Source organism: Hippoglossus hippoglossus, chromosome 17 (genome assembly GCF_009819705.1).
Source record: "Hippoglossus hippoglossus isolate fHipHip1 chromosome 17, fHipHip1.pri, whole genome shotgun sequence".
Taxonomy (NCBI): domain Eukaryota; kingdom Metazoa; phylum Chordata; class Actinopteri; order Pleuronectiformes; family Pleuronectidae; genus Hippoglossus; species Hippoglossus hippoglossus.
Genome location: NC_047167.1, coordinates 24,529,857 through 24,550,974, shown reverse-complemented (window position 1 = coordinate 24,550,974; position 21,118 = coordinate 24,529,857). Strand labels below are relative to the sequence as shown.

The following is a 21,118-nucleotide window of genomic DNA, read 5'->3' as shown; positions in this document are numbered from 1 at the left end:
CTGATCAATAATCATTGATAAGTTCATTGATCACAGCTGATGAGCTCTTCATGACGTCTCTTTCCACCTGTTGACATTAATAATAATAATAAATGACCAGTGTATTTTGAGGGGAGGGTGTTACTACCAGCAGACGGCAGGTGTCGCCCTCCCTGCTCCAGTTGCATGCCGGGTAGTGGATGATGGCTGAGGGCTGTGTGGAGGAATGAAGCGGCTGACCGCTGCCTGTCTCCCGGCTGAAGCGCGCTCTGTGCGGCCTCAGGTCTTTGAGCAGAGCGGAGCTATGAGGTAAACACCCGACACGGCACAGGTCACCGCTTCACTCGACTTTAACCCGGCTTTAACCCGTCTGTAGCCCGGCTTTAACCCGGCCATAGCCCGGCCAGTTAGCCGCTTATCCGTAAACGCTGCTGGAGGAAGGACGGACCGATGCTAACGTGCTAACAGACCAACATCTATTAGCTTAGCTTACACTCTGATTTAACGTATGTTAACACGCTGCATCAGTTAGCTCCTCCGTGTCTGAGTTCATGCGACTGTTAGCCCTGCTAGCCGGGCTGCTAACTGACAGCCGGCTAGCATTAGCATGTGAGACACCTGGTTAGCTTCAACACACACGGGAGGGGCGTCACTTCCACCATGACGTCATCACACTCTCATGGCATTTTATGGTGACGTCACCAATGTGTCAGCGCATGGGGAAGGTTTAACTTCCCAGCTAGATGCTAACGTTAGCATGTGGGCTCAGGTCAGCTGACAGGTGGGGGGGGGGTAGACGCTCACAGAGACAGACACACACACTCACAGCGACAGACACACACACACACACACACACACACACTCAGCGACAGACGCACACTTTCACACACACACACTCACAGCAACAGACACACACTCACACTCACACACACACTCAGCGACAGACACACTCACAGCGACAGACACACACACTCACAGCGACAGACACACACTCACACACACACTCAGCGACAGACACACACACACACTCACAGCGACAGACACACACACACACACACACACACTCACAGCGACAGACACACACACACTCACAGCGACAGACACACACTCTCACACACACTCAGCGACAGACACACACACTCACAGCGACAGACACACACTCACACACACACTCAGCGACAGACACACACTCACAGCGACAGACACACACACACACTCACAGCGACAGACACACACACACTCACAGCGACAGACACACTCACAGCGACAGACACACACTCTCACACACACTCACAGCGACAGACACACACACTCACAGCGACAGACTCACACACACACTCACAGCAACAGACTCACACACACACACACTCTCTCTCACACTGACACACACACACTCGCAGTCTCACACACTGACACACACACACACTCACAGTCTCACACACTGACACACACACTCACACTCTCTCTCTCTCTCACACTGACACACACACACACACACACACTCACACTCTCTCTCACACTGACACACACACACTCAGTCTCACACACTGACACACACACACACACACTCACACTCTCTCTCACACTGACACACACACACACACACACACACACACACACACACTCACACTCTCTCTCACACTGACACACACACACTCAGTCTCACACACACTGACACACACACACACTCACACTCTCTCTCACACTGACACACACACACACAGTCTCACACACTGACACACACACACACACACACTCACACTCTCTCTCACACTGACACACACACACTCAGTCTCACACACTGACACACACACACACACACACTCACACTCTCTCTCACACTGACACACACACACACACACACACACACTCACACTCTCTCTCACACTGACACACACACACACACACTCACAGCCTAATCGACTGTTGACTGATCTTCTTCTCTGCAGGAGAACTGTACTCTTGCCTCCAGGCGTCCTGGTTGTTGGACTATGCTGTGTTTGTCCACTGGGTGGCGCCTCCTGAGCCAAGCTCACCGCCTCCCTCCCTCCCGGCCCGGCCCCGCTGCTCAGTCCGTCACCATGTACACCACCCGCCTCTACAGCACCTCGGGGGGAGGAGGAGGAGGAGGTGGGGTTAAACATGGGAGAAGGGCGGGGCTGGCCGTGATCGAGGCACCCCACCCTCCTCACCACCACCTCCCCCACCACCCTCACCCGACTCCACCTCCCCCTGCCTACCACCTGTACCAGGGCCGCCCCGACGCCCACAGAGGAGCACACTTCTACCACCCGCAACCTGCCCACTTGGCCCCACCCCCATTCTCCCCCCACTACCAGCACCACGCCCACTTCCACACATATGGAGGGGGGGCTCCAGGGGTTGGGGCCGCTGCCCCTGGCAGCAAGAAGAAGACGTGGAACTTCATCCATGAGAAGATGAGCTACGACACGTTCTTCACCATGAAGCGCCTGATTGAGCGTTCGCGGCGGCCTGACGAGGTGCTGCGCTGGGTCACCCAGAACCCGGCCAAGATCTCCCACAACCACTACCCCGTCGCCCTGCAGAAGATCGGACAGCTGCTACAGGCCACGCCATCACCACGAACCGGAGGGGGCGCCACAGAAGCCAAGGCAGGTGGAGGAGCTGAGGGGGGTGACGAACGCCAGATCCTGGAGCATCAGGACTTTCAGACGCTCTGTAACGCCATCGTCAACGACTGCGCCAAGTTTGACAACTTCAGCATTGTCAACTGTTTGTATGCTGTGGCAGCACTTGGTGAGCGACAAAGTGTTTTTGTTATCAGCAGAGGTCATGTGACTTCACACACATCAGGGGGGTATTCCATCAAAGTAGCTGAACTAATCCTGGTTTAAGTGAAAGAGTCCAGCTTGAATTAGCTTCACCTTGAGGCTTAAGCTGTTCCACTAACACAATTCATTCGGGTCTAATCAACGCTGGTGATGAGGAGGGAGTGAAGCCACAATCAGAGAAGAGAAGATCGTAGCACTGATCTCACAAAGTCAGCTAAATGTCAGGATTAGTATCAGAAGCTGCCGAATTTATTACAAACTCACACATGCTGTTAATCTTCCTCCACAGCCGACATGTTTTCATTGAGTGAATGAACTGTCAGATCACTAGAGTCAGACTGTGGATATGAAGCTGTATAATATCAGATCTGTTTGAAATCACTACAGAACATTTACTGTGAATGAGCCTGATGAAGTTTGTGTGAAGCCTCTGACTCACTGACCTAACAAACTTTATTCTGTCACATCCCAACAAACACAAACAAGGACTTGGCAACAAGATAAAGTACAAATACTTCAGAGTATTAAGTTGCATCTAATGAAAGTGAAGAGTGTGTTTTAAACAGAAGTAGATCTGTAAATATGAACCTTTTAGCCATAAAAAAGATGCCACAGCCACTAGAGGGCGATCTCCAGCTGATGCCTTACAGCTGCAGAGGTGCTGGAATAGAGGAGGGGCACATCTGTGATGGGGGGGGGGGGGCTCTATGTCCAAGGTTTTGACTTGTTTAACTCCACAGGTTTGAGTCTGTGATGACTCCTCACTCCAACACTCATCCTTTATATCTCAGTGAGACACTATGTTCTTGCAGAGTCACAACATGCTGAAGTGATTCATGATTTAAAATCTACAGAGTTGTGTAGGAAGATGGAGCCAGTTTGACTTGATCTGCAGCTACAGAACCACAGGAAGAAGGAGTTGCTAACACTTCCTGTCGGTAACAGTTCCACCTCATCCCTGCTCTGACTTTTCACCATCACCGTTCCTCCTTCAGAGGATTTTCTGTAACTAAGCAACCAACTGAAAACGAGACAATCTACTTCCTGTTTACGTCACATGACCAGTGTATGTAAATGGTCATGTGACATGTGTTTGTGAGGTTTAAGTGTGGGCAGAGCCATGATCAGAACTAAACTAACCAATTGGAGAGAGAGGTGAGCAGCCATGTTTGTGACATCATGACTTGATCAGTCGTTAACGTGGTTAATAAAAGATATAACATTTTTTAACGACATTGATCTTCTACCTGTGTCACTGCTCATCTCGCCTGTCGACATACAGGTCTTTCCAGTGACGCTCAGGTGGTCCACGTGTTGGAGGCGGAGTCTCAGTCCAGACTGAGCCAGTTTAACCAGAAGGACGTTTCCATGGTGTTCAGCTCCAGTATGAAGCTCCATCCAGGAAGTCAACACCCGCTGACCGAGGCCTGCCTGGCCGGCCTGGAGAAGAACCTGGAGAGAGAGCGCCACCCGCAGACGCTCTTCTTGTTGCTCTCATATTACAGACTCAAGTGGCGCTCGCTGCAGCAGCAGGAGCCCACTGCTGCTGCAGGGGGCGTTGCAACCATCACTGCTAAAACCAACAACACGCCCCCAAACCCTGAACTACTGCTTACCAACAGGTGAAAACACCTGCTGACCATTCACGTCGTTGCACTATGTCAGTCTGATCAATGCTAACTCTCCAGCTCTCGTCTGCAGGAAGATCTTACGTCTTGTTAAACACACTTTGGCGAGTGTCAGTGGCGTTCGTGACCAAGAGATGGCCCTGTTGGATGAGATGTTGGCGGCGTGTGCTCGAGAGGCGAGCAACAAGAGTCTGGAGTTGATCTTCAGTTCCCACCTGTTCTACCAGAACCGACAGGAGAAGTTCATCAGCAGCCTGGCAGGTAAGAATCTGACCACAATCAACACTTTGACACCAACAAGCCCACGACACTGATGACTCACCAGATCCATCACTGCTAATGTTATCAAAAGAGGGAGGGGATAAAGACTCTTTAGGAAATCAACGCAAACATGTGACCCATTCTCTCTGTCAGAGGAGCTCCCCAAGAAGGTCGACAGCATCACTCCGTACACAATGGCTCTGATTGCCAAATACATCGCTCGCCATCGACTGAGAGAGACCCGACTGCTTGACACCATCGCAGACTTCTTGGTGAAGAAGGCGGAATACCTGGACAGTAAGGTAAGGACAGGATGGGTGGTCGTGTGATCTTTAGTTCCTGTGAATGGGACTCAGGTGTGTCCATCTCTGTTGTCAGGTGATCCAGAAGCTGGTGTTCCCGTTCAGCAGGATGAGCTACCGTCCGTCCAATGACCAGCAGTTTTTCTCTGGCTTGGAGGAGGTGTTGGAGCTGAAGGCTCTCAGCTCGCCGCTCGCCACCGTCAACATCCTCATGTCTCTGTTCCAGCTGGGTCATTTCCCCAGCCTGGTGCTGCACCGCGTCTTCTCCTCTGCCTTCATCAGCAACGTCACCAGTCAGTAAAACACCTAACCAATCACAACATTAGCTCCAAGGCTTAATTCTCAAACACGTATTTTAAAACATCACAGAAGCTGGAGAGGAAGTGGCGTTCTACCAGCCAAGATGATTTTCACCTGGCCTGGAAAGATAGTCTGATAAATTACAAGAAGCCAGAAGCTCCTATTATTCATTATTAATAGAAGAAAATAAGAACAACCCGAGGTTCCTCTTCAGCTCTGTAGCTGACAGAGTCACAGCTCAGCTGATCCATCTATTCCTCTGAGGAGCAATGATTTCATGAAAATCTTCACAACTAAATTATAACCATCAGGGAACCGATCCACCACCTCCTCCCCATGAACAGCACAGATACATGGTCTAGTCCAGAAACCATAGAACCACCTGTAGCACCAGATCTATATCTGGACCTCTTTTCTTCAGTTGATCTTCTGAACTGACGTCACTAGTTTCATCCTCTAAACCAACAACTTGTCTATTAGACACCCTAATTGACAGTTTCATATTGAATCAGATTAATATGTCTTTGTTAACCGGCTGCGTACCACAAGCTTTTAAAGTAGCTGTAATTAAACCTCTGGATCAAAAGCCCACTCTGGATCCAGATGTTGTAGCTGATTAGACTAAAATCAAACCTTCATTTCCAAAACCCTAGAAGAAGCTGTTGCTAACCAGCTGTGTGACGACTGAGACAGAAACGATCTGTTGGAAAACCTTCAGTCAGGATTTAGAGTCATCACAGAAACAGCTGTTAACAGTTACTAACGACCTTTTCATGTCCTCAGATAATGGACTTGTCTCTTACTGGTCCTGTTGGATCTTAGTGCAGCATCTGACCCCACAGATCATAAGATCCTGTGACAGAGACTGGAGCAACATGTCGGGATCAAAGGAACATCAGACTGGTTTAAATCATATTTATCACACAGATTTCAGTTTGTTCATGTTAACACTGACTCCTCCATGCACACACAAGTTAGTCATGGAGTTCCACAGGGTTCTGTCCTTGGACCGATACTCTTCAGCTTATATCTGCTCCCTTTAGGCAACATCATCAGAAAGCACCTCGTACACTTCCACTGTTACGCAGACGACACCCAGCTGTACATATATGAAGCCTGATGAATCTAATCACTTCGTCCAACTTCAGGAACGTCTCAAGAACATCAAGGTCTGGACGACCCAGAACTTCTTACTTCTAAATTCAGACTGAGCTCATTGTAGAGACCTCACAGGTCTGTCTCTCTCTCGTATGTAAAGAGCCTTGAGATAATGTATCTTATGATTTGATGATGTACAAATAGAATTGAACATGTCTGCCCAGTCACATGTCAACAAATCCCCGTGTCTCCACAGACAGTCCCTATGCCCTGATAGTCCGGAGGTACCTGTCTCTGCTGGACGCCGCCATCGAGCTGGAGTACCGCGACTACACCGGACCACGACTGCAGGAGGCACACAAAGTCCTGATGTTTGACCATGCACTGACTGCTGACGAGGTCAACCGCAAGTACAGGTACCACACACACACAGATACCACACACACAGAAACCACACACACAGGTACTACACACAGATACCACACACACAGGTACTACACACAGGTACCACACACCTTACAGATACCACACACACAGGTTCTACACACAGGTACCACACACCTTACAGATACCACACACACAGGTTCTACACACAGGTACCACACACCTTACAGATACCACACACAGAAACCACACACACAGGTACTACACACAGATACCACACACACCTGTAGACAGATGAACTCACCTCCTAAACCTAAATTTCATCAGAACCTGGTGTGCATCATGTCCTGACTGGTTCTGACTAGGGTTGTGTATCGTTTAAATTTGATGGATTCCGGTTCTTATCCATTCCCCATTTCGGTTCCAAAATGGTAAAAAAAAAAAAAAAGAGGTTAAACGTTTACATAACTAAACTATCTTTATTGGACCGATGCACAGTCGCTGTGCTTCCCCGGGGCAGCAGTGGTAACGCCTTGTGGTAGACAAACATTACAAATTAAAACCCACACAACTCATCTCAGAGCCTTATCAGACTCAATGTATTTAACCCAACTGTGTAAATTAGTAGTAACTGAGATAGAGGCAATGTTGAAACTTTTTGCCATTAAAATAGTCGTATTTGTGGATAATTAGTGGAAGAAAATGTTAGATATATTGTATGCATACATACAACATACATACATTTCATTGAGCTGACGCTTTTATCCAAAGCGACTTACAATAAGTGCATCAACCATGAGGAACAAACCAGAACAACAAGAATCAAGAAAGTACAATTTTCTTCAAGAAAACCAAACTACAAAGTGCTATATGTAAGTGACATGTAAGTGACATGTAAGTGCTACTTTTTATTTATTTTTTACAACAATATATAACCATTCCTACAGTTGAGGCTCAGAGACGTAGAGCCCATGGGAAAGCAAAGTGGTTCTTAAAAGGTTTCTACCTGGTTCTACCTGTCTCTGACTGGTTGTCCCAGGTTCTGGGTGGTTCTAACTGGTTCTGACTGGTTTGTCCTCTGTCAGTTATAAAGGTCTGGTTGCTGAAGCTTTACGTCAGCTGGTTGGAGAACAAAACTACAAACAAGATGAAGTGCTCCCCCCAGGGTACTACACAGGTACTACACACAGTACTACATACTGTGTACCACACACAGTGTATTTAACTCAGAAAACCACACACTGAGTACTACAGGCATAGTATTATACAGGTACTTGACACTTAGTACTGCAGTACCTGTAGAACCTGTAGTAACGTGATCACCTGACTGTCTCCAGACTTCGTGCTGTGGATGGACGGTTCTGGTCGAGTTCTACCCATCAGACCCGGAGCGGCGCTGTCTTTGAGCGTTGTTCCTGCTTCCTGTGTCGCTATGGCATCTAAACCGGCTGACGGCTCAGTTGCCGTGGTGACTTCAGAGTTCCAGAGGTTTTCTCCTTTTGCGGTGCTAGAGGAAGGTGGCGAACAGCAGTGTCACGTGGGCGAGGCGATGGGCGGGGCCATGGAACCCATCTCCTTCCTGCCCCACCACATCCGCAGCACAACGGGGGCCGCGCTGTCCTCAGGGGCCCCTCGGCCCACCAACGGTGGCCCCTTGGACTACGGCCCCTACTTTGTCCCGGCAGCGGAGTACTACTCCAGTCTGGCCAAGGAGCACTCACTGGAGAGCCAGGACAGCTCCACGCTCAGCAGCCCCCCTTCTGATGGACAGGCCCCGCCTGGGGCTCCGGAACCTGTGGAGGCCACGGCCCCTGACTCTCTCTTCCAGTTCTCCATCGGGAAGATCCTGGAGGACGAGGGGGGAACTGGGGCCCCTGAGAGCCAGGGTACAGACTGTGCGTTGCCAGGGTTCTATGAGGGCGTGACGTATTCTGAGGTGTCAGTGGCTGACAGAGGGCCCTCATCCCCGCCACAGCTCCACCCCCCTGATCAACCGGAGCTTGATAACCCCCCCACCGACCAGAGACCAATCAGGAGGTCAGTCCACGAGTCCTGACACACGCGACCTCGCACTGACGCACGCGACCTCGCACTGACGCACGCGACCTCGCACTGACGCACGCGACCTCGCACTGACGCACGCGACCTCGCACTGACGCACGCGACCTCGCACTGACGCACGCGACCTCGCACTGACGCACGCGACCTCGCACTGACGCACGCGACCTCGCACTGACGCACGCGACCTCGCACTGACGCACGCGACCTCGCACTGACGCACGCGACCTCGCACTGACGCACGCGACCTCGCACTGACGCACGCGACCTCGCACTGACGCACGCGACCTCGCACAGACGCACGCGACCTCGCACAGACGCACGCGACCTCGCACTGACGCACGGTAGAATGCAAGTGACCTCATGTCATGTGACCTGGTTGTGTGTCTGCAGGCTCATCATGTCCGTCAATGATAAGTGGCATTATTGTCACAACTCTGAGGTGCTGGTTGGTTCCCGGGCGATGAGAGACCGCCACCTGAGGCTGCTGGGATACGTCATCGTCCAGGTCAGTGTCCGATGATCACATCATACATTCAGACCTTCCTTAGAACACGTGTAGAACATGAGTGAAACATGTTCCTCCTCGTCTCTTCAGACACGTCTGGTTGTTTAATGATCAGGATGTGAAGGAATCGGTGAGTCAGGATGCCATGACAACCAGATGTTTCCAGGATATTCCAGATGTTTAGTCCTTCAGTCACTAGGTGCGTTTGAGGCGGTAGTAGTAAAAAAAAAACAGACGTCAAGTCGGACACTTTTTACTTCTCGTAGCGTCAGTGAGACGAGAACAACCACACGGATCTGACAACTTTTGATTTCTCGTTGCAAATTAAACATATGCTTTAGAAATCAACAACAAATATATATATATATATATATATATATATATATATATATAAATTACAAGGTAAGAGGTAGATAATGTTCCTATATTTGACATTTTTCAGTTTTTAACACCTTATGGATATACAGGAAACATCTGAATTCTTAAAATACAAACATAAGACACATCAATGTAACCTTCAGCCAATCAGATCAGAGCTGTGATGTCACAGAGCTGCTGCAGCAGGAGAACATCTGTCTGACTGTGCTAACGTCTGCTAGCTTAGCCAGTTCCGGTGGACTTTTAGACCCCACAGGAGCAGGATGGAAGCATGTTGTGTTTCTTTACTTCAGTTGTTTTGGATTCTGCTCTAACAAAGGTTAGTGTTGGTCATGTGACATGTGTCTCTTGTCCCGTCTCAGCTTCCGTATCATGAGCTGGAGAAGCTGAACGGCATCGAGGAGGTGAAGACGTACCTGCATCAGAAGCTGTTGGACGTCCCACTATGACTGTGTGTGTGTGTGTGTGTGTGTGTGTGTGTGTGTGTGTGTGTGTGTGTGTGTGTGTGTGTGTGTGTGTGTGTTAGTTATTGATTAATCTTTAATGATCACTGAAATTGATAATTTACAGCTACACTGAGCAGCGTTGAAAGGAGCACTCCACTTTTTTCAGAACACGTTCCAAATCCATCACAGCAGCCAATCATAACGTCTCATTTAAATCACAAGTTCATCAATTAAATGATTGGTTCTTAATGTGATTCACCGACATTCTGTATCGAATGTAAACGGCAGATTTGACAGAAACCAGAACGAGTCACACTGTTAGAAAACTGTCCATGTTGAGTTCAGGGAAGTTTAATTTCGTTTTTCTTGACGTCCCTAAATGCACCGCAGCCGCCATGTTGAATTTGGAAGGAGGTCGACAGAAGAACGTTGAACTGCTCCTTAAACGTCTGTGTATCAGCTGAGTACACGCTGCGCTCTGATTGGATGCTGTGTGAATGAACAAATGTTATTTTTTTCAGGGTGGGGGGGGGGGTCAGTGTGTGGTACCCGTGGTAACGATGACAATGCATGTGTGGGACGATGGAGCTGGGAGTGGATGCTTTTTTTCTGTGAAGAGGGGTGAGTGTGCGGATTAGTGTTGGGGGTCAAAGCTCAGATTATTTATTTGTGTTTGAGGAAAAGAAGCTTGTTTATATTCTATAAATCTCTGAAATCAAACGTCTATAAAACCTGAAACTAACCACGAGTCTGTTTTATTGACGTTCATCACAACATGGTAGTCATGTGAGTGACAGGTTGTTTGGTCAAAATGAAATTAAACATTCAAAATCAGAAAAAGTGCATTTTTATTTTGTAATTTTTTCATAGCAGGCAGCTGATTGGAGGCTGAACACTGGCTCCTCCCTTAATGGTAACTAATGACAATAGGCTCCACCCCCTCCCCTCTGCCTGTCAAACTCTGTACAAACCCAACACCTCCCCCCCCGTCTTGTCTGTCTGTCCATCAGTTAAAAACCAACAAACACTCGATAAAAAACAAACAGAAGTAGCAAAACGCTCTGTCAGGCTCCGTCACCGATTCTCATTGGTCCGCTGGGATGACCGGCACACGAGGAGCCGTGGCCTGCACAGCCTATCCTCCAATGAGGGGAAGAGGCGGAGCTAGTCTGAGTCAGAGTCACTGGATTCCTCCGAGGACGTTTGATCTTCATCGTCGTCATTCTGAGGAAAAGACAAAAGTCAAAGTTAAACGGTTTCCTCAATAACCAGCTGGTTGTTGTGTGTTAGATGGTTGCCATGGTGATTCTGGATGGTTGCAGTTGTAGAAATAACCCACAATTCAACAGATTTTAATCTTAAATTCTGTTTCTTGTTTAAAAAAGAATAACGTTGGAATGTTCAGGGCAAAGCTTTAAGGGCGTTTGGTAGATTTTATTAAGGGTTAGAAACTATGTATATACACATATCAGTCAATCAAACTATCTATATTGCACCTGTCAAACAGATCAATTGTTGCTGAGGGGGTGGAGCAGTTCTCCTCCAACCAGGAGATGATGAGGGAACGAGTAAACTATCCCTTGAACTCTAATCCTAAACCTTAAGGTCCATTTAAGGGGAATAATTAATTATATGACAGTTCTGACCAATAAGTCGTGTTTTCACCTCATCGTCGCTGTCCGTGGTTCCTGACGTCTCGTCGTCTTCATCGGAGTCAGACGAACTTTTCTCCTCCTCGTCGTCGGTGTCGGACATGTCCTGCTGGAGGACGGACACACACACAACCCGACAGACGGTACTGAGGGTTTACACCACCCACAACACTCCACCCACCAGTCACAGTAGCTGATCAATTAACGTGACTCAAACCTAGAGTGTGTGTTATTGTGATGTTTCTTGTGTAGTGTGTGTTGTTGTGTAGTATGTTACCTTAGCTCGGTACGCCATGGCCCTCTTGCCCACGCTGACCCCCGGTGTTGCGGCTCTTGAACCGACCGCCTTCCCTTTCGCCATCACATGGACTTTAGCTCCGGGGCTGCTGCGCGCTTTAGTGGTGCTGCGACGTTTCTGACAGAACAACAAACAAACATGTTTAAATGTCTGAGTGAAAACACACAGAGCCGCTTAGCGTTTGTTTGTATATAATTCATTATTTATTAGTAATAATTCAAGTCAAAGTCTTTCATGTAAACCTGTTTTTTACTGACATATTTCACTCAGGGAAAATATATACATTAGTATTATTCCACATTAGCTTACCTGCTAATGTTATACCTCACAAAACTATTAATGAAGGATTCTCCATTGTTTTCCTCTCTGATGTCACTGATGATGTCATGAAAGGTCATGCTTGACGGACATGACACTGAATCAACCGCTAATGTGTTAGCTTATGTTGCATTAGCAGCAGTTAGATGGATCAATTATTGATACATCAGGGAAACAGATTATATCCCAAACATTAGTTAAGCTAGCTCCTAAAGTAACGTTAACTTTTCAGTGGTGCTAAGTAGGGCTGGAGCGACGCGTCATAAGGAAGGTGGCTGCACACAGTCAAAGCATGCAGTCAACTGAAGAGCAAGCTGAAGCGAAAAAAATCAGCCCACGATCATCTAGGTTAGGTCCCCAACAGACGGACCGCGGACCGGACCCAGAAGCCGCTCTGTACGGACCCAGACCTGTTATCAGATGCGACCGAGCGTTTCTATTTTAACCTGCGCTGCTTTTCCCGTCTTTACGGTAGTGAATCCTGGCAGCGCACGGTACAGTTCACTGAACCAGAGGAAAGTTCAAGCTGTTTAGTTGTTCATGTTTGTTGAGATTGTTTATATGTGTAATGTAGTTATATATTAAGAAAAAGAAGAAATGGGGAAACAAACTTATTCATTTGAGCTAAATGTAGATTGATATATTCCTTTGACTTTAATGGACCAAGCTCTTTCACAAATTTTATTTTGGAGAGATATGGGACTTTAAAGGCAGATTAGCAATAATGACTTTCAGTGCATACTTTGTTTTTGTCATTTGTTTGTATTTAAGAGATGATTAAATAAATATACATGACAAGTTTTTAAAATTTTATTTTTGATAAATTCATTATTATATTAATCAAGTAATAAAAAATAATCGTTAGATCAATCGATAAAATAATAATCAATAGGTGCAGCCCTAGTGCTAATATCGCATAAGCTAACGGGACACAGTTTTCATGTTACTAACCCTAATATGTTATCCAAGAGTCGTGTTTGCTTTAATTATAAACTCGACTTGTAGCAACTTGCCCCCTGCAGGTGAAGAAAAACTCACAGAGGAAGAGAACTCCTTGTAGACGGCTTGCTCCTGAGGAGAGAGAGACTGAAAAAGAAGAAGAAGACAACATTTTTAAGTTTGATTAACACTGAATCAACGAATGAAAAACAAGTGTTTGAAGTTATTGACAGTGATGATATCACTCGTCGGTGTGACAGTGCCAAGGTGTCGTACCTGGACCCAGGCCTCCAGCTCGGCCTTGTACTCCACCTGCTGCTCCTCCACCTGCTTCTTGTACTTGTCTTTCTGACTCTGACTCAGTGTGTGCCATCGCTTCCCGATCTCCACCATCCGCTCCTTCAGACTGAAGTGGTTCAGCTCGCCATTGGTCAGCAGCTCCTGGGAGAACATCTGATACCCGCTCCTATTGGACGAGACAGAAGACGGGGGGTGGGGATTACTACAGTTAATCGTATTTAACCCTTTAACCCCATGAGAAGTTTAATGTATTGACTGATCCATAATTATTTATCAATAAAAATGTGATTCACACAATGAGTTGTAATATTTTAAATCTTTAAAATGTTATAAAACGTCTCACTTTATTTAATCTGTATTTAAATCAGTCAAATAAAAACTAGTTCATTTCTCATGTTCTGTTACATGTTCTCGTCACGCTCCGTTAAATCACTCACACTGGAGGTTTCTTTGGTTCTCCGTCAAACTTGGGTTTCCTCTGAGTCGGACCTGCGGCTGGAGCCCTCATCTCCAACAGCTCCCTCTGCAGGAGAGCAACAGTCAGTACAACACAAATCAACCAACGGACCGTCACCGACACAACATCACGTCGGGTCAGGGCTAGGGGAGGAGCGTGGCTCACTGACCACATGTTGGTACTGAACCTCATAACGCTTCTGGTCCTCCGCCGCCCTCTTGATCCACGGAATTTTCTCCTTCTTCTCCATCGACTTCCAAGTTGCCTCCATCGCCGCCTGCGCCTTCCTGCGGTCGCTCTGAGAGACGAACACGTGACCAACAGAGGGTGGCATTAACTTTTATTGTGAAGCAGCAGAATGACAGCGTTTACGTCCAGGAGGTAATTATTCATCAAGGGTTAGAGCGGTCGTCCTCTAACCAGAAGGTCAGCGGTTTGATCCCAGTCTTCCCCATGCCGAAGTGCCCTTGGGCAAAATACTGAGCGTTAAATTGCCCCTTCTTATAATGAAAGTGCTGCACATAGATGCACTGTGTGAATGTAAAACTGTAAAGAGATTTGATTGGTCATCAGGACAAGAAAAGATCCCTACAGATACAGATCATTAAGTTTCACGTCGTTTCTTAACAGTCGGTTTGGTGAAAGCTGCTCAGCACCTGAAACACTACATTGAACCTGCTCCTCTCAATACCCATGATGCTTTGTGCCAGTAAACAACATGTCAGAGCTACGTCAGCTGACCGACATCCAGAGATTCAGTGACCAGTCAGGAGTGAACAACCTGCTGTTACTGTTGTGTATTTACTGAGGGGAGCTCCAGTAGGAGGCGCCCTGTCAGCAGGTTTAGGTAGTTAGCAGCAGGTTTAGGTAGTTAGCAGCAGGTTTAGGTAGTTAGCAGCAGGTTTAGGTAGTTAGCAGCAGGTTTAGGTAGTTAGCAGCAGGTTTAGGTAGTTAGCAAGTTTAGGATGTTAGCAGCAGGTTTAGGTAGTTAGCAGCAGGTTTAGGATGTTAGCAGCAGGTTTAGGTAGTTAGCAGCAGCAGGTTTAGGTTGTTAGCAGCAGCAGGTTTAGGTTGTTAGCAGCAGGTTTAGGTAGTTAGCAGCAAGTTTAGGATGTTAGCAGCAGGTTTAGGTAGTTAGCAGCAGGTTTAGGATGTTAGCAGCAGGTTTAGGTAGTTAGCAGCAGGTTTAGGTTGTTAGCAGCAGCAGGTTTAGGTTGTTAGCAGCAGGTTTAGGATGTTAGCAGCAGGTTTAGGATGTTAGCAGCAGGTTTAGGATGTTAGCAGCAGGTTTAGGATGTTAACAGCAGGTTTAGGATGTTAACAGCAGGTTTAGGTTGTTAGCAGCAGGTTTAGGTAGTTAGCAGTAGGTTTAGGTTGTTAGCAGCAGGTTTAGGTTGTTAGCAGCAGGTTTAGGATGTTAACAGCAGGTTTAGGTAGTTAGCAGCAGGTTTAGGATGTTAACAGCAGGTTTAGGTAGTTAGCAGCAGGTTTAGGTAGTTAGCAGCAGGTTTAGGTAGTTAGCAGCAGGTTTAGGTTGTTAGCAGCAGGTTTAGGTAGTTAGCAGCAGGTTTAGGTTGTTACCAGCAGGTTTAGGTTGTTGGCAGCAGGTTTAGGTTGTTAGCAGCAGGTTTAGGTTGTTAGCAGCAGGTTTAGGTTGTTAGCAGCAGCAGGTTTAGGTTGTTAGCAGCAGGTTTAGGTTGTTAGCAGCAGGTTTAGGTTGTTAGCAGCAGGTTTAGGTTGTTAGCAGCAGCAGGTTTAGGTTGTTAGCAGCAAGTTTAGGTTGTTAGCAGCAGGTTTAGGTTGTTAGCAGCAGGTTTAGGTTGTTAGCAGCAGGTTTAGGTTGTTAGCAGCAGGTTTAGGATGTTAGCAGCAGGTTTAGGTTGTTAGCAGCAGGTTTAGGTTGTTAGCAGCAGGTTTAGGTAGTTAGCAGCAGGTTTAGGTAGTTAGCAGCAGCAGGTTTAGGTTGTTAGCAGCAGGTTTAGGTTGTTAGCAGCAGGTTTAGGTTGTTAGCAGCAGGTTTAGGTTGTTAGCAGCAGGTTTAGGTTGTTAGCAGCAGGTTTAGGTTGTTAGCAGCAGGTTTAGGTTGTTAGCAGCAGGTTGTTGACTCGTTTCTCGTCATTACGACATCAAATTGTGACATTTGATATTTTTCTCTTCAGATGATGAAACATGTACAATAAAACTCACTCTGTATTTTGCTAAATAATCTCCGATCACGCTGTGCTGCCACATTTCTTCCGCTGTTTTTGGTGTCTCTGGAAGCTTCGCCGTCTTCTTCCCGTCCCGTCTTTCTTTTGGCGGTCTGGCAGGTACCCATGATTCTGGCTCCACCTCCCGACACCGACCCTGGAATAAAATGAGAAACAGCGCCCCCATGTTAGCTTACAGTCACAGAGATATAGGACTTCAGATTTAATAACGAGAAGAGATTTCAGACCTTGAGAGATGGAGACTTGGCTCGGCGAGGGCTGGAAGCCACACCCACACTCAATCTGCCCCCGCCCAGTTTCTCCTCTGTTAGGACACGGTCTCGTTCCTCTTCTGGCAGACTCTGAACAAACAATGACTTTATGAGCCCCAATCCTTTCATTGGCTCATCCGCTGTTCTGAGTTTACGTTAGTGTGACATCACAAGTCGTCATGGTTTTAATTTCAACCATAGCACAAGTCCGCCCCCCCCCCACAACTTTTTTTTATATTTAATGTTTGTGCTTCATTTTCGTTCAGACAGAAGCATTTTATTTTGATGATTGAATCCAGATGACTTGATTTGTGTGTTTACATGACGTACCTCCAGAAACCTCTTCAGGTCGACGTCGTACTGCTTCTTTTTCTGGTCAGACACAGATCAGACTCATGAGGTCACTTCTCAGTCACATGACGTAAATGCTGGTGTGACATAAGCATGTTGATACCGACCTGCTCGCAGCGTTTCTGGAACATATCTTTCTCTTTTTGCGTCATAATTTTCCACTGTTTACTGCAGAGAACCATGCGCTCTGTGCTGGGGACATCCTTCATGTTCACCATCAGCTCCGCACAGTACAGAGAGTAGCCATTACTAGCCAAAAACACACACACAACCACAATTAGCCATACCAGCAATCAGCTAGCTTGTGCCGTGTTTGTCAGCCTGTTAGCGTCGTCTTAAACATATAGTGTATAATACAAACCATTTAACACATTCATTGACACTTACTACTGTAATTTGTAAGCTCGTCATGTTTGATCTGTTTGTTGTCGTTACTGTGGTGTTTGTTGTTTGTAGATCACGACTCACGGTGGTGGTTTTGTCGGTCTTCCATCGAACTTGTCCTTCAGTTGTCGCTCTGCTTTGGTGAGGACGGAACGAACGTGATCATCTGAGTTCACATCTGGATGAGCTTCATGATATGCTCTCATACTGTCCTACACACACACACACACACACACACACACACACACACACACTTTTGGTTCAGTTCTGGTTCAGGTCAGGCTCAGGGTCTGGTGTATGTCTGGCTCAGGTCTGGTACCTCGTAGTCCTTCTGCAGCTCCAGGGCCTTGCTGATCCACTTCAGTCGTCTCTTGTCGGAGAGCTGTGACCACTGTCTCCTCAGCGCCTCCTTCAGCTCCTTTTGACTAACCTGAAACATGACACACGTCAGTTAGCATGTTTCCTTCACAGCTGTCATTCATATGTTCTGATCCAGAACATGATCCACATCCATCTTTTACTTCAGATCCTGTTCTTCTTCACACAAACTTGTGTAAGTGCGTGTGTAAAGGTGTGTGTGTGTAAATGTGTGTGTAAGTGTAAGTGCGTGTGTAAATGTGTAAGTGTGTGTGTGTTAGTGCGTGTACCTCTGGATGCAGCTTCATGTACGTCTTCTTCTCGTGGTTGTACCACAGCTGTTGTGGAGTTTTCGGTTTCTCCGGCAGATCGGACTTCTTCCTCTCCTCCATCAGCTCCGGATGCTCCTCCCTGCAGGTCAGCTGACGTTAGCACACTAATGCTAACACCACATGCTACATTTCTTCAGCTTACGGTTGGTTTACTGTTAACGAAACTTTGTTTTACAGTGACACGTTACAGTTAACTACCCTAAACTGTTTAACTATAGTTTAGAAACAGGTCAGTCAACATTAGCTGACAGTTATTAAAAAGGTTAGTTAACATAAGTTGATAGCTAATTAACAGGTTAGTTAACGTACTTGAATCGAGCCATGTTCTTCTCAAACTCTTCTTTCTCTCGTTGAAACTCTGTGATGTATTTTTGCTGCAGGAAAAGAAAAAAACGTTATTAATTATGATGATTATTGATGGTTCGTATTGTTGTGGATCAGACTAAGCTGTGATTGGTCGTTGACCGTGACTTGTATCTGAGCTGTGATTGGTCGTTGAGACTTGTCAAACCTTCTTCTTGTCGGGCAGCTCTTTGTATTTCTTGGAGAGAATCTTGGTGAGATCCAAGTTGCTCATCTCCGGGTGGATTTTTGCATATTTTGCTCGTTTCTCCATGAAGAAGCGAAAGTAGGGAGTCAGAGGTTTTTTAGGGAAATCTGGGTGAGTCTGAAGAGAAGAGTTTACGTTAGTGTTCACGGGTTTCGATACTTTTCTACTGTTTCTGGTTCTATTGTTTGTAGTAAGAAGTGTGCACTGACTCAGTTCACTCACCTTCAGTTTCTTTCCTTTGTACGGATTCTTCACAAACTCGATGGCGTCCACGATGAGCTCTGTCATCGTCCTGTACTTACGAACCTGAAAGACAGGAAGAGTTTCAGTGATGATGTCATGTGTGATGGATTAAACTTCATTAGACAAAACCAAACGAAAAAAGAACAGGACTGAATATGAACGCTTGTCACAGAACTTTGACAATAACACGTAAAAGGTCAAAGCGTCTTCATGGGTTCCTCAGCATCAGTTCGCCGATTATTCACAGGAGCTTGTTAATCTTTTACACTTGTCATGAAAAAGTCAATCAATCAATCAAAATGAATCAATAAAGTGTGAGCTGAGTCGCAGCTGAACATGATGCTACATGAACAATTTGATGTGTTTGAGTCCAGAAGACAGTTTTAGTCTGGAGGTTCTCAACAGAACATTTTAACACTGAAGAAATATCACAGATCCAATCACCTGAAAATAAACCTGTTGAAGTGACAACCTCAGAGGTCGTAACCTCTTATCGTCGCTCATACCTCAGTCGACACTTTCTGCCACTTCTGGCGACACATGTCTCCGGTGAAGCTGCCGAAACAAACTTTCTCCCAGTCAAAGTGCGACTCTGTGGTTTTATACTTCATGGAGTCTACGTCCGGCAGCAGACTGCGGATCCTCTCCAGCAGAGTGAGACAGTCCTCCTTACTCCAGTCATCTGCGCACACACACACACACACACACACACACACACACACACACACACACACACACACACACACACACACACACACACACACACACACACACACACACACACACACAATCAACACTTTCCCTCCATCTGTGGTTCTTAGCTCATTGGTTCCTACTAGAGGTGTCAGTCGTCATAGAGACACTCTGGTGTCAGTTCATTAAAAACACCTGGACAATAATTAAAGAGTCTGTTACTAATACATAAAATAATAAAACTAATTAATGATTCAAAACGTTCCTTTAAAAATGTCTGTCATTTTACCTCAAACAAACAGCAGGAGGCGTAAAACAGAAGTGTGTAGAGGTCAAAGGTCACAGTCAGGTTGTTTGTTACCTTGTTCACTTTTGACCCTGGAGCTCTGAGACGCAGATACGCTGCTGCTGCTGCCGTTCATCATGCAGCAGGCTCCTCCCTCCTGAACAAACATGATGATTATAGTAAGGATCCGTGATGCTAGTTAAATGTGTGTGCATGAAGTTTAAAGGGGCAGTAGAAGAAGAACCATGCTGGGATGTAATCTACTGTCTCGAGAGAATAAATCTCTGTTAAAGGGATAGTTCACCCAAAAATGAAATGGGTGAACTGAAGTCAATGGTGACCGAAGCTTCAGACATAATAAAACAGAAAAAACACAACTTGCCTCCATATCTGCCCCTGTTATGTCATCAAGTTTCCACAAGACCTGATGTCAAATTCAACTAAAACGTTACACCAAGTTTTTATCCAAAATGTCTCTGAGCGTCCTACGAGGTGCATTCACAGACCATCGGACGTGCTAGCGTCGGCTAGCTTAGCCACTTCCGGTGGACTTTCAGGCTTAAAACACGGTGGAAACAACCTCGATCTCATCGGATTTGGCTGCTACAAAGTTTACTTCTGAGACTCCAAAAGTGTTTTGTGGAATCAAACACTTCACCCCCACTCCATTATAATGGTGAGGAGATAATGAGGACATTTAAATTTTTTGGTCAACTATCCCTTTAATAATTGTAGTTAATAATATAACAAGTAACAAAACAGCTCAGGGATCATTCACAGTAAATGTTCTGTAGTGATTTCAAACAGATCTGATATTATACAGCTTCATATCCACAGTCCGACTCTAGTGATCTGACAGTTCATTCACTCAATGAAAACATGTCGGCTGTGGAGGAAGATTAACAGCACGTGTGAGTTTGTAATAAATTCGGCAGCTTCTGATACTAATCCTGACATTTAGCTGACTTTGTGAGATCAGTGCTACGATCTTCTCTCCTCTGTCTGTGGCTTCACTCCTTTATCACTTCATTTTCACATGTGCTCGTAGAATCCTCATCTGTTGTGTAAACTCTCACACAGTCTGTCAGAGTTTCTGTCCTGACGTCTCCTTTGCCTCGTTGATCACGTTTCATTTCTTGGTAAACATGAGTTTGAATTCTTCATCGAGCTCGATGATCATTTGTTGATCTGCTGCAAAACACAGGTTTTTTTGTCTTTCAGGGACATTGTGTCCTCTTTTCTAGTCGATTATTCTGGGCTTAATAAAGTCTGGCTTATTAAAGCCTGGATAGAATCAGCCTTGATTAGACCCAAATGAATTGTGTTAGTGGAACAGCTTAAG

The 21,118-nt window shown here is 46.3% G+C and overlaps 2 protein-coding genes across 7 annotated transcripts in view; one reads left to right on the top strand and one right to left on the bottom strand.

Annotated features, from left to right (window-relative positions):
* The first annotated feature begins 136 nt into the window (after positions 1–136).
* On the top strand, positions 137–10,998 carry fastk (Fas-activated serine/threonine kinase). Its single transcript, XM_034612823.1, has 11 exons — positions 137–288; positions 1,929–2,757; positions 4,075–4,414; positions 4,494–4,681; positions 4,835–4,983; positions 5,060–5,276; positions 6,638–6,797; positions 7,851–7,942; positions 8,103–8,802; positions 9,217–9,331; positions 10,072–10,998. The coding sequence occupies exons 2-11, from the start codon at positions 1,971–1,973 to the stop codon at positions 10,156–10,158; spliced, it is 2,835 nt and encodes a 944-aa protein (XP_034468714.1). The 5' UTR covers positions 137–288; positions 1,929–1,970; the 3' UTR covers positions 10,159–10,998.
* The window catches only part of ubtfl (upstream binding transcription factor, like), an 11,404-nt gene continuing 1,268 nt past the window's right edge, over positions 10,983–21,118 (bottom strand). For 2 of the 6 annotated variants that reach the window (XM_034612831.1, XM_034612828.1), the window contains exons 2-20: positions 19,852–19,930; positions 19,304–19,479; positions 18,777–18,860; positions 18,516–18,671; positions 18,314–18,378; positions 17,963–18,083; positions 17,635–17,745; positions 17,400–17,527; positions 17,039–17,180; positions 16,911–16,952; positions 16,557–16,670; positions 16,307–16,465; positions 14,289–14,417; positions 14,100–14,185; positions 13,639–13,828; positions 13,462–13,509; positions 12,085–12,222; positions 11,821–11,916; positions 11,320–11,379 (exon numbers count right to left, since the gene is read on the bottom strand). In XM_034612831.1, coding sequence (XP_034468722.1) covers positions 11,320–11,379; positions 11,821–11,916; positions 12,085–12,222; positions 13,462–13,509; positions 13,639–13,828; positions 14,100–14,185; positions 14,289–14,417; positions 16,307–16,465; positions 16,557–16,670; positions 16,911–16,952; positions 17,039–17,180; positions 17,400–17,527; positions 17,635–17,745; positions 17,963–18,083; positions 18,314–18,378; positions 18,516–18,671; positions 18,777–18,860; positions 19,304–19,479; positions 19,852–19,930 — 2,124 coding nt within the window. Of the gene's footprint in view, positions 11,380–11,820; positions 11,917–12,084; positions 12,223–13,461; positions 13,510–13,638; positions 13,829–14,099; positions 14,186–14,288; positions 14,418–16,306; positions 16,466–16,556; positions 16,671–16,910; positions 16,953–17,038; positions 17,181–17,399; positions 17,528–17,634; positions 17,746–17,962; positions 18,084–18,313; positions 18,379–18,515; positions 18,672–18,776; positions 18,861–19,303; positions 19,480–19,851; positions 19,934–21,118 lie in introns of all 6 variants that reach the window. The other 4 variants (XM_034612827.1, XM_034612829.1, XM_034612826.1 and 1 more) reach the window with 4 other exon arrangements.